This window comes from Gymnoscopelus microlampas, assembly GCF_963454915.1.
Source record: "Gymnoscopelus microlampas genome assembly, chromosome: 2".
In the NCBI taxonomy this organism is placed as follows: Eukaryota; Metazoa; Chordata; class Actinopteri; order Myctophiformes; family Myctophidae; genus Gymnoscopelus; species Gymnoscopelus microlampas.
Window position 1 is genome coordinate 45,453,465 of NC_139939.1, and position 13,780 is coordinate 45,467,244.

A 13,780-nucleotide genomic window follows, 5' to 3' on the forward strand; every position below is an offset into this window, starting at 1 on the left:
CCTAATCAGCCCCTCAGTGACCAATTACAGGTCCTCACCGTTGCTTCCTCAGCCAACCACACTCCTTCACTGTGACCATGAGAACAATGCACTCCAGAACTTGCACTGATACTAGCACAGGCTGTAGTGTTTATTACCGTACACTTCTGTACAGTAATATACTCATACCTTGCACAGCTTTCTCTCTCTCTCTGTGTGTATGTGTGTGTGTGTGTGTGTGTGTGTGTGTGTGTGTGTGTGTGTGTGTGTGTGTGTGTGTGTGTGTGTCGTCCCCACACACACCTGCCGCATACAATAAATAAACACAATAATCTTCAGCTGTGGAAGTGGATGGAATTGGGACCTAAACACTGCTATATGTTGAGTTTATGTAATAACACTGTGTAATGTCCTGCTGGGAAAGAAAATCTGTTGACAAATCTGTGGTTGTAGCGTACACACTGCACACTAAATAGTCTCTGTGGAGATATTGTTTGCTTGTCTGCTTTCTGTGTTTCTGTCAGTCAGCCTATCCAACAGTTTTATGCAGTTTTTACAGTACACTGCCTTTCTTTTCTGTTTCCTAATAGTTATAGCCTACATCGTCTTACTCTGTGTGTCAGCCTTGTTTGTCTGTCTGCCAGAAGAAATGGTCCCTTCATCAGATGTCATTAAACTGTAGATGCTTTTTGTGGGTTTTGGGAACTGATGCATTTTACGACAATTGTGAGAAGACCACAACATCAAGAGAGTGGGAAATGACTCCTGAAAAAATATGACTCTTGCAGAATGGACAAAACAACACAATGTGAAGAATAATGGCGACGACAATCAAAACCCACCTCAATTATGCCTGCTTGTTGTAGGACTTTATACACTGAACCATCACACATCCACCATGTTGTAAGCAAACAATGCTTTTGCTTGGTCCCACAAAGAAACGACATTATAGCAACAATGGGGACATCAGCACAACACAAGGCACTAGATGTGCGCAGAATACTGCATGGCAAATACATCTGCAAATGTGTACTTTAGATTTAGATCTAAAGGGCTTTTGGTGTAGTACCGTTGATTGTAGACTACTCAGTGTGTTATATACGCTGCATGGGAGATTGCTAATTAGCATGAAAATACTAATCTTCACCATTCTTGGATCATTACTGACAAAAGCAGCTGATTGCATTTGCAGTTTCAATACCTTGGAAAAAGCAATGTGTACAAAGCAAGTGCCCCAGTACACAACAAAATCATCCATGTTAATTTAATTCTCAGAGTGTACAAATGGACCCATAAGGGTGCAGTCACACCGAAGTTTAATTCTACCAATGGATTCTGCCAATGCTTTTCAATGGGAACAGAGCGTTTTCTTTTACTGTGTATGTGTTACACTTTCCATCTATTGTTGGATTCAAAAGAAAATGTATGTTTGTTAGGTAAATCAATCTGGTTTGTTCACGCCTCTACAAAGAAACATGTTTTCACCTTTGATTATATTACACATGGCTGCAACAGAGAAAATCAATACTGTTGCTTTTCCAAATGGCAAATCCATTACATGAAAAGTCTCTCAGCTGGTCTAAATCTGTCCCTTGTTATCAGGTAAGAAGCATGGTTGAGACACTTGCATTTCCATGCTCTGCCATGCCATGCCATGCCATGCCATGCCATGCCATGACACGACATGATGACAAACGAGCATCGTATGAATCACTACAGACGTGTTGTGTATGTATGTGAGACATGTAGGCATATAGACCCCCTTTTAACTGAGCAAACCTTTTAATTAGACGTAATAAATTGCCTGCGACATTAGGCCAAAGGTACAGTGTGAACAACCTGTACACACAGCGATGGGGGTGCATGTTGTCATTCTTAAGGAATGAAGGTGATAGAGCTTTGTTCGATAAAGACTTGAAGGGACCGATAAAAAGAAAAAGATAGCATCTTCCCAGTATGACAGCGTGGCAGCAAGACTGCTGGAACATCACATCCGCTGAATATCACAAGATTTTCCAAGGCCAAGGGAAATGGAAAGGGAAAAACATGAAAACTCAACAGAACCACAAATGAGGCCGGAAACACAATAAAGTGTATCTGTTTTAAACCTGTTGCAAACCAATGCAGAATGATGGACAACAGGAAAGCAGTTCAACCATTTTTGAACATGGTTAGTACCCAAAACAACTTCATGTGAATTATACTGTTTGAATGCAGTCAATATAAATGATTCCACTACCACGCAAGTTATACCTGAACCCATACATAGTCTGCTTTAAACTCACACAAAAACATATCCAGTTGCTCCGAATTTGCTCTGAGTGTCAACTTAACTCTGAAAGATGGACCCGTAAGTGCACTTTCTATATGATCAGTGAGCTTTGTTAAAGGCCGTGTGGAACGAATAAGTTGCCTTGCAGCTAAAACTGAGTGTGCATCATTATATTGATCTACACACCATACCTGTGTCAACATTATGACCAACCATATGGCAGAAATTGCTGTCTCGTCCAAGGCTAGACTAAAACATAGCCTTCAAAGTCTCTTATGAAGATGCTGAAAAACCCAGAGAAACCCCACTTCATAAACCTTGGACTACTGCACTGTATTTGCAATCTGTCTCCATGAGACTGGTTCGCGACTGGCGGAGGCTGACAATCTGTGTGATATATACCGTCTCGGCCATGCAGTAGATATCCCATAGACTGGACAGAACGGCCCTGAGGGCTCTTTCGCAATAGGGCAGATTTACATCCATCTGTGTGTGTGGGTGCGCGTGTGTGTGCATGCACGTACACAGCCGTTTGTTTACGCTCATGTCTATGTCTGTTAGCCCCACAGCTGTATCCGTCAGCAGAAACATATAGTGTGCTGACGCAGGGGAGAAAGACACTCAACAACACTGCCGCATTGACAAGAACCAGGGAGGGCGTCAATACGGGATCAATACAGCAATAAATAACTCAACGGAGCCTTCGGACCCTCCATGCCTGATCTATGGGTTAACTGGGGACGTAGTATAATTAGAGCACAGAGCCTCTTTTCAGATTTTAAATGGTACACAAGCACAGTAATACCTAGGACTGTAAAACGTATTTTTTGTAAGCACTCTTTTGCTTTTACTTGCCACGCTAGCTGCGCCATCAGTTGATATTTTGCAGTGCACATTTTGCATCCTTCTGAGTAGCCTAAGCCTAAACTCATTTCAAATAGGGAGGCAAAATGGTGTTTGTCAAAGAAACTCAGTGGAACATGGATAATGAGAGCTACAGTAATTCATAAGGATGATGGAAGGATGACATTGGTGTTAGAGAACAGCTTTTGCAAAGCATATTTACCTTGGAAAATGTCACTGAATCAGCAAACAAATGTGTACGTACACACGCGCGCGCACACACACACACACACACACACACACACACACACACACACACACACACACACACACACACACACACACACACACACACACACACACACACACACACACACACACACACACACACACACACACACAGTTCAACATTCTGAAATAATTGCCTGGTTATCCTCATAGATCTTGCAAACGCTAAGATTCATCCACCTACGGTACTGTAATGGATTAGAGCGACCTTCCCTGAGATGCTGTAAACATTAATATTTTATCTCCCCTAAGATCAGCCAATGTGTGATTTTCCACACGGCAGAGGGCAGACAATTTGTGTTAACATAAACTCTAACACAAGGCATAAAATGCACTACCACTGTTTTCATGAAGATCTGACGAGATACAATGCTGTGTTTGTTTGTCCAAACTGACAAAAGAAATCAACCTCGACCAGTGAGCTTTGCAAGTTCGCAACAGTGGTTGAAGTCGACTCACCCCTGGAGATCCTTGAGAGACATGGAGATCTTGAGGTTGTGTCCCAGAACATGAAGGGCAGTGAGGATGTCCGCCCACTGCACCATCTCCCCCAGAGGACCGCCCTTCAGCACCTTGGGACTGAACACATCTCCAGACTCCTCTGTTAGGAAACCCACGTGGACGAGGATCTAAAGGATGACAAGAAGGCATCGTAATATGGACTTTGAGAGACAAAGTTTCGTATTGTGTGAGAGCATTCATCCTTTTTCAGACTGCAGGCAAATCTGATTTGTTTCTTAAATATGATCTTTAGGACCAACTGTGCCACACTGTAATTTATAACTTACAGTAAGTGATCAGATCGCATTTGTCTATTCTTATGTCAAATTCGACTTTATTCTCACATCACATGATTTCAGATGTAGAAGAGTGGGTGAAATACGTTTTTGTACAAGCTCCCAACCTTAGTTAGAATAGAGAAAGAAAATAATAGAGAAGAAAAGAAACAAGGAACACAGGTCACATTAGTGGACCAATTGGTTGCTGTGCAATGACATTAACCTCACGTTAACCTCATAGAGTAATGCTTAACTTATACTAGACCGGTGCCCATTGGGTACCGGGCTAAACGGGAACGATGCAAGTTGGGGACGTTGCAAATAGGAAATGCATGCACCACCCTGTTATGCAATGCCCTTTATACCTGTTGTCAGTGACTGTCTGTGTCCCTTTTATGCCCATATGGAAAAGTCATTGTGCAGTGGGAAATGTCTGTGGAGAATGTGTGGAGAATGTCTGAAGAGTACAAACTGACTGTGAAAAGTGGACTGACTATCTAATCAAATGGCAGGTGTGGGGAAATTGCCAAATCAAGCTTAGGCTGGGGTTGCTGTGGCAATCAATTGGTATCAGTCAGATCAGCGGTTCTGGACAACCAGCTATCCGACTGACTCGACGCTGTGCAACTCCCACGGGTCGTCTGCGACGTGTGCACCGAATTTGAAGTCGGTCAGTGGAACGGTTCTTGAGATACGTGAACTACAGACGTACCCACGTGCAGAGATTTCGCGCATTTATTGAAAGATAACTATAAATAGCAGATCTACAAGCTCACCACATGTCACAATGAGATCCGCTGTGAGGTTGTAGACTGGCTGTTTTCAGCACACAACACCGCGTACTACGAGGTATAAATCAGTGTTAACTCTCTCGTTTCTTTTTTGTCATTGCTGTTCAGACTTTATAAAACCCATTTGATTCCAATATGGATGGGCAACAAATTGGTGAAAAAGCTACTGCGTAATCGTGTGAAATATGGATTTCACACCGTCAGCTGATTAGATTTAAGTGCAGCTGTGAAAATCTCGCCGAAACCTGATTTGATAATTATGCATTATTTTCATATTCACACACTGACTTCAGTCAGTTTGGATTTTCAGGTGAATGATAAATAAGCACAAAATTGGTTGCTCTGATGGTTCTTGCACTGGGTAATGATATCAGTCATTCACGCAACATACTTGATAGCGTGCATCTCTCAAAATGTCCATGGTTTGTCCAAATCATGGCCGTCCAATGATTTGTTGAGTGTGAAGTGACCCATAATGTTAGTGAGCTTCGGCATTACAAGCTGCTTTAATTAGTTTAAGGATTATAGTAATGTGAATTTCATGCTCTTCCAACTACAAATTATGGGAAGTGAAAACAAAAACATTGAGACTCCACTGAATAAATCCCCCTCATGTTGTTGTAATTGCATACGGCACGCACCCATGCAAATCCACTCATTGCCCCTGCCCGGCATACCTGCAAAGCTAACTACTGCAATGACACTATAATGTGTGGGTGGGTGCCCAAATTCAAATTCCTTTTTGGATCCATATTGTATAAAACGTGTAGAAATTCATAATTTACAGTATGGATTTTTACAACACATTGCACATACTGGCTTCAGTGCTGTCATGCATACAATGCATGCACCTACATTGGTGGTAAAAGTACTCACATCACATGTTTTACTTAAGTTAATGTATCAATACCGCAATGTAGAAATACTCTGTTACAAGTAACTTTTATTTGAGTAAAAGTACAAAAGTATTGGCATCAAAATGTACTTAAAGTACCAAAAGTAAAAGTACTCATTGTGCAGAATGTCGTATTTCACAAGTTCATAATGTATACAAAATCTTTTGAAAACAGCAGATCTACAAGCTAAATCAATCAAATAAAGTACAAATACCGCAACATTTTACTTAAGTAAATGTACTTACTTATTTTCCACCACTGTGCACCTACTGTACTGAACAATTAGCACACACACTGAGTGTATGAAACGAGCCACATGTTGATTTACACAGTGTATTAGACACAGCCGTCTGAGGACTGCCCTGCGACTAGCCCTGATGATCTAACACAGCATGAACGCCTCCCACTGCGAATGCAGCCTGGAACTTTCACGCTGCTTGCATAATGACTTTCATGTGTGTGTCATTGTAGATCGGCTATTTTCAAATAGCCATATGTATAAAATAGGGCTGAAGTGGTTAATGGATGTTTAATAATATCATAATTGATATCTGAAAAGTAACTAGTAACTAAAGTTTTCAAATAATTGTAGTGGAGTTAAAGTACAATATTTGCCTCTGAGATGTAGTGGAGTAGAAGTAAAAGTATTGGAAATTGGAAATACTCAAGTAAAGTACAAATAACTCAAAACTGTACTTAAGTACAGTATAAGTAAATGTACTTAGTTACTTTCCACCACTGACTTTATAGTGTACCATATTAGTCACGGTCACAAATATCCGACACCCATCTTGTATGCTTAAATGTAGTGAAAATAGTGGTTCCCAACCTTTTCTGGATCTGGGCCCGCACTTTTACATTTGCGGCCCACCGCCAATGCTCTGGATTCTCTTTTTGCATGTGGCATGAAAATCAACTTTCAGAGACTTGAAAGTGAAGTCCCTGGAGAAAACGTATTATGTATCAACAAAACTAAAACGACTTATGAATTGCATAATGCTAGAGTACACGTAAACGTTTAGCCTGTGCCAGCACGATGAAAGTATACAAGTGAATGATAGTGGACATACAGTTTGAGTAAGTGAAATTCAATGTTGTTGTCTTTTCATTATATTACTCTGTGTTTAGTAGGGAGAATCATAATGGAACCGCAACACCAGCCTCCCTTCCCCATTGTCGGCCAGCCTCTGAGGCTCCACACACACACACACACACACACACACACACACACACACACACACACACACACACACACACACACACACACACACACACACACACACACACACACACACACACACACACACACACACACACACACACACACACACACACACACACACACACAAAAGGGTGATTTTTCTCTGTGAATAGACAATGACATGCATTGATGGTGAAACAGTATGATCCTTCAAGGCCGAGAGCTGGTAGATGTCAGTGATGTTCTAAAGCTCGTGACAGTGCATGTGCACAAACATCTTCAGTGGTGTGTGTATGCAGCAGAGTCAAACAACAATGAGAAAGCTGGCTGGCACGAAATAACCCTCTATTTAATAAGCTCGGTCTATTAACTTCTCGTTCATAAAAAAAAAAGATAAGTGAAATTTAATTACAGTTTGGGTGGCAGATGGCAAGAGTGAGAATTCATGGGGCCAATAACAGTACTCGTTCTCCTGGCGTGCTGGTGGAACGGTGGGGTGGGGAGTTATCATACAAACACTGGCAGCAGGCACCAGGCGAAAGTGGGGAAACAGAGAGGCAAATTTTACATATTGGCAACAACAGAATAACACCGCTAAATGACTCCGCAGAACATCATGCTGCGGCACCGTGAAATCTCTCCCAAAACTGGCATCCAAACACAACAGCGGAATTAATAAAGGAAGGTGAGGAGTTTCAAAACCTGGCCAATTGCACTCTCTCTCTTTGGTAACTGCTAACTCAGCTGCTGAGGGGAAGTTGACTTTCTTTCAAATAGGTTGTTTTCAACTCCATTTGCTAATAGCTCCTCCTCTACAGTAGCAAAGAAATAGAAAAGTTCAAACTAGAAAAGTGTGCTCCGCGCCTCGTTTGACTACACAGGGCTGTGTTGCGACCTTTTATATGGCCACCATGAGGCCAATTTGAAACATTTGGAATGCCAGATCATCCTTGGACTATTGGGAGTGTGCTTGCAAAGTTTCACGCCAATCGGACAATGCATTCATGATTTGTGTCATTTTGTGCGTGTGCGTGTGCGTGTGTGTGTGTGTGTGTGTGTGTGTGTGTGTGTGTGTGTGTGTGTGTGTGTGTGTGTGTGTGTGTGCGCGCGCGTGCGTGTGAGTGGTCATTGTGCATAATTCATTATTTTACTTTTGTTACTTTATATTTTGATGCTGATACTTTTGCTGTAAGATTTTGAATGCAGGACTTTTACTTGGTATTGCTTTTACTGAAGTCCAAAATCTGAGTACTTCCTCCACCACTGCTGAACATCCCATGAAGGACTTGAAGCATGTGCTCTCAATGATTATTTTTTTCCTTTTACGTGTTCTTCATAAAAGATGAATAAAAGGGGGTGCAAGGACGGCTAAAACTTATTCTAACATTTTCTTATACTTACCAGGTTCACGGTCTGGAACAGTTCTTTAACAATAAAATAAATTACCAGCACTAATGGAAAAGGCCCTTGTCAATCAACCAATTCCAATTGTATCCTTGTAACATTATTAACTAAAAGTAAAATTTTGAAATAGGTCAATTTGACCCGAACACAACATAAGAGCCGCAACAATGTCATGTAACCCTCTTACCCAGCTGCTGCATGTCTGCTGTGAACACAAACGAGAGCTTTTTTTTTCACCTTGAGCTTCAGGTTTTAAAACGAATGAATAGGATTCTGGGACAGGGGTCTGACTAGAGATTAACGAGAACAAAACCTCTTTTGTTGCATTTGATTGCTATTCTTAGTCTAAATCAATAGGGATTGCAGCTGTTGATGCTTTAAAGTTTCAGATTGATGAAGCTGTACATGATCGTTAGGGACCCACAAATCAGAGCTCTTGTACCTCACAAGGTATTATGTTTTCAGTGTTTTCCCCCATAATTATTCAAATTACATTTTACCCATTTTGCCCTTTTCATCCTTGAAATATCCACAAAATGTAAAAACACACATTTTGTAGCTCAGGAACTCTATTATACTATAAACTATAAGTACTATAAACCCCAACAGACTTAATCACAAACAAAATGTGTTTGTGAAGATGAACAGGTGGCAAAGTCAAACGACTGGAAAACACCAACAGCATTGTTGCCGTTTCTAGCAATTAGCGACCAGGATCCTAATACAGAATACAGAATAAATAAAGTTAATTCTAACCCTGAAGCTAAAGTTGTACTTCTTCACAAACTGCCGTCTCATGGCCTGCTGCGTCTCTAAGGATTCTGAACACACACAGACGGCAGCAGCTATACACAATGGAATTATGATACTCACAGATGGTGTGGGTGTGTGTCTGTGAGTGTGTTTGTGTGTTTATGGACAGCGGGCAGTTGTTTTGTATTGTATGTGTTTTCATTTCCCACTGATGTCACGTAAATCAATGCACTTTTATAGAATGTGTGTGTGTGTGTGTGTGTGTGTGTGTGTGTGTGTGTGTGTGTGTGTGTGTGTGTGTGTGTGTGTGCGTGTGCGCGTGCGCGTGTGTGTGTGTGTGCTTCTGTGAGCATAGTCCTCTCGTTCACTTGCCAAGGACTCATGGGATTCCATGAAGGATCAAAAGCTACAGTCTGCTCTGTTAACACCCCCTGGGGGTTAAAGCTGAGATACACAAGAGAACTAAGAAGAATGTATTTTCAAACCTCTCTCTCAACCTTGACAACAATTCCATACACTATAGTACACCTACACTGATACCACTGCCATGCTTGCCATGCTAGTACTATGGTCTATAGCTCTATAGCACATTGGTTCCCAAACAGTGGGTCCCACAACCATTTTGTTGGGGTCTCAAGGAAATATCCTTTCAAAAGAATATGAAAAACTACAAAATGTAGGGGGGAAAAAAATATATATATAATCACATTAATTTCATAAGTAAACTAGAAAAAGTGCTCCTCGGAGCACAGGTCTCCGCCAGGTCAGGTAGGTTATTGTGGCCTCCTGGTGGCGCTATAATAGGCCAATGTGAAAAGGGTGGCATTTCTTCTTAGGCCTTTCAATGGGATGACACTGCATTCATGATTTGAGGCATTTTGTTCCAAAAATGTGTTTTGCTAAATTAGACCTGCTGGTGGCGCTATAAAGGCCAATGTGAATGTGAAAAGGGGGGCATTTCTTCCTCGGCCTAGTGGGAATCTGCATGCAAACTTTCACGGAAATTGCACACTGCATTCATGTTTTGAGGCATTTTGTTTAAAACTGACCAATCCTGCAAACTTTGGAAGCCACTGTAAGCCAAATAGGATGGAATATGAAATATCGGACAGATCCATCAGAATCACATGACTATGGAGATGCAGTGTACCAATTTGCGTGTTTTTTGGACATAATCTGAAGGAATAATCTCCAAAAATGTATTTTACATAAATCGGCCTCCTGGTGGCGCTGTAAAAAGCAGATGTGAAAAATGCAGTCCAATGTTTTTCCTTGGCCTCTAGGGAGTGTGCGTGCAAAGTTTCACGCAGATCGGTGCAGTTATAGTTAAAAATGCAAATCGGCCAGTTATAGCGCCACCATGAGGCTGATTTGAAAATGTTCAAGTGGCATTTCTTCCTCGGCCTAGTGGGAATGTGCGTGTGCAATTTTATGGAAATGGCAAGCTGCGTTCATGATTGGAGGCAGTTTGTTCAAAACGGACCAATCCTGCAAACTTTGGAAGCCAACCTTAGCCAATGAGGATGCAATATGGGAAATCGGACAGATCCGGGTTGATCACATGACTATAGAGATACTGTGTACCGATTTGCATGACGTTTGGTTAAAACCTGTAGGTGTAATGAGAAAAAATGGGTTTTGCACAAATCGGCCTCCTGGTGGCGCTATAACAGGCCCATGTGAAAAATGTGGGGCAGAGGTTCTGAATTGGCATCCAGGGAGTGGGTGTGCACAGTTTCGCAGCGACCGGGCCAACGGTGCCGGAGATTAGCTGTTAACACACAGACAGGACACACACACACACACACACACGGACGGACGGACGGACGGAGGGTAAAACATACTCTCTCGCCATGCCTTTCGGCCTGGCGGAGACAATAACAAAATCTGTCAATTAATTTTGTTGGGGTGGAATAGTGAAAATACTAGCGGATCTACAAGCTCACATCACAATGTGATGCGTTGTGAGCTTGTAGATCTGCTATTTTCACAATTTTTGAAATAGGCCTTAAGTTGTCAATTCATAATGTCATTTTGTAGGGGTCCCTTTCGGGGCCTGGGTTAGGGTTTTATCTCTTGGGTAGACTAACTCTTAGACTGAAAAGTTTGGGAACCCCTGGTCTAGAATGTTTAGCCCATTGACCATTGATTCATGGTTTACTTGACATCACTGCCAACCATTTCCCAAAGCATCCAGTAGTTTGTTTGATTTTGGAGGAAGCCATTGGTTTCTGTTCATTTTTGTACGGCATAAAAATCAACTTGCAGAGTAAGTAATGCTATATTGAATGTACTTTAAAGTCCTGCTTGTTTTGAAAGGCCTAGCAGAAAACATTGATTTACAGACAAAATGAACTGATATGATTACAAATGAGATACGGTTTGGGGGGAATGTACAGGCTTTCATGCCCTGAGGTGTTATTCATGTTTCTCTCTGTTGTGCGTGCGTCAGAGTTCTCAACGGGCCTGAAAATTAAGGCTCGGCCCTAACTGGGCCCGACTGGGCCGGCCCGAGGCTCGGCCCGAACCCGACTATTACCATCATGTTAGGCCCGAAAGCCCGAAAAAACCCGAGGGGGGAAAAATACGATTTTTTTTTTCTGTTCTGAATGTGTATTTATTACGGGGCCAGGCTTCCAGCATGGACCCATTTTGTTATTGGCATTATTCCATTTCTTCTTCTTCTGCCACTTTTGGCAGTTCTGGCTGAACCGTGCATACGCTTTTTACGAAACTCGGCCATATGGTAGATGGTCATGAAAAACTATCAAGAAATAAATCTCACAATCTTTCGTCCAAAGGTGGCGCTATAGCACTCAATTGAAAATGCCAACTTTGAACAGGTACAACTCATGCCCTATTTGACCTACAGCCATGAAACTTCAATACACATATGCGTCTCCTCATGCTGAACAACTTTCACACTCTGACTTTTGACCTCTGACCTTTAGATCTCCCACCATTTTGAATTATATGAAAAACAGTTAAAACCTATCTCCTCCTTGGATTTTTGAGTAATTTGCACGAAACATTTTACACATGAACTTTGGACCTATGCCGACTCAACGATGCAGCGGATTTTCCATAAGTGAAAAAATGAAGCTTTAATGAGCCAATGAATATTGCAGTTTTATGACAATTATTCATCTGCCCCTATCACATACATGCAGACTCACATTTCTTTGAAACTTTGCGGTAATGTTGAGGGTCATTCCAAATATCACTGAAACCAATCTCACTCCAATTGGCAAAAGGGGGGCGCTATAGCAATTTTTTGAAAATGCAAACTTTAAACAGGCAAAAGTCATGCCTCGTTTGGCCGAAAGTCGTGAAACTTGCTTACACTTGTGCCTTGACTCATGAGGAACACATCTATCGCTTTGACCAGTAAGCTCCGCCCTTAGATTGTCCGCAATTTTGAGCAGTTTGAAAAACACTTAAACCCAGGATTTTTCAGCTATTTGCGTGAAACTGTATCATCTGTGTGATCTCCTTTTTCACTATTCCTTGTCTGTTGGTCCAATGGCGTCTCCTTTAAATGAGTGCCTCACAATCTCAAGGTCGCCAGTTCAAGCCTCACTTGGTGCAGACTTCATTTAAGTTGAATTGCAAACAACATGACTGTATCAATGAATACATGTGCAAATGGTAAAGATAACCTGAAATGCTTATTTGAGAGTACGTTTTTTCAATGTATGACATACTTCATTCTGAAAATAGCCGATCTACAATCTCAAAACTTTTCAGATAGCAACGTGTTTCTGAGCTTGTAGATCGGCTGCTTTCACTGTTTTCAGTTGCGAGGAGACATACAATTTCTGTATTGGTAAATGGTTTGTGAACGAGTGATCTTAGTGTTGGCTTGGTTCATGACAGAAGGCAAGAGTTTATGATCTTCAACAGACAACATCAGCCTGGACAAAGCTATAGCACTATAGGTAGTGTTGCAGCCTATTAGTCCGAAGGTTGAGAGTTCGATTCCTGTTAATGGCAATAGGTTGAGATGTCCAATCAATCCATTCTGTTTCCATCTCTCTCTCTCTTCAATCTATTCCATTTCCATGTCTGTCTCTCTCTCTCTCTCTCTCTCTCTCTCTCTCTCTCTCTCTCTTCAATCTATTCCGTTTCCATGGCTCTCTCGCTCTATCTCTCTCTCTTCAATCTATTCCATTTCCACGTCTCTCTCTCTTTCTCTTCAATCTATTCCGTTTCTCTCTCTCTCTCTCTCTCTCTCTCTCTCTCTCTCTCTCTCTCTCTCTCTCTCTCTCTCTCTCTCTCTCTCTCTCTCTCTCTCTCTCTCTCTCTCTCTCTCTCTCTCTCTCTCTCTCTCTCTCTCTCTCTCTCTCTCTCTCTCTCTCTCCAGTTTCCATGTCTTTCTCTCTCTTTCTCTCTCTCTCTCTCTCTCTCCAATCTAATCCGTTTCCTTGTGTCTCTCTCTCTCTCTCTCTCTCTCTCTCTCTCTCCTGGCCCCGTATTATCGCTGCTTGCAGCTATATTCTATTATTATTATTATTTTTAAAAATCATTAAAAAAAAATATATATTTTTTTTTCATGGAGCCCGAGGCTCGGCTCG

At 41.7% G+C, this 13,780-nt stretch overlaps 1 protein-coding gene across 2 annotated transcripts in view; it reads right to left on the bottom strand.

Moving 5' to 3' along the window:
- Positions 1 to 13,780, bottom strand: part of LOC311062330 (alpha-1,6-mannosylglycoprotein 6-beta-N-acetylglucosaminyltransferase B-like) — a 147,080-nt gene that overhangs the window by 55,201 nt on the left and 78,099 nt on the right. For both annotated transcript variants that reach the window (XM_084081276.1, XM_084081275.1), the window contains one exon: positions 3,842 to 4,011. In XM_084081276.1, coding sequence (XP_083937402.1) covers positions 3,842 to 4,011 — 170 coding nt within the window. The remainder of the gene's footprint in view (positions 1 to 3,841; positions 4,012 to 13,780) is intronic.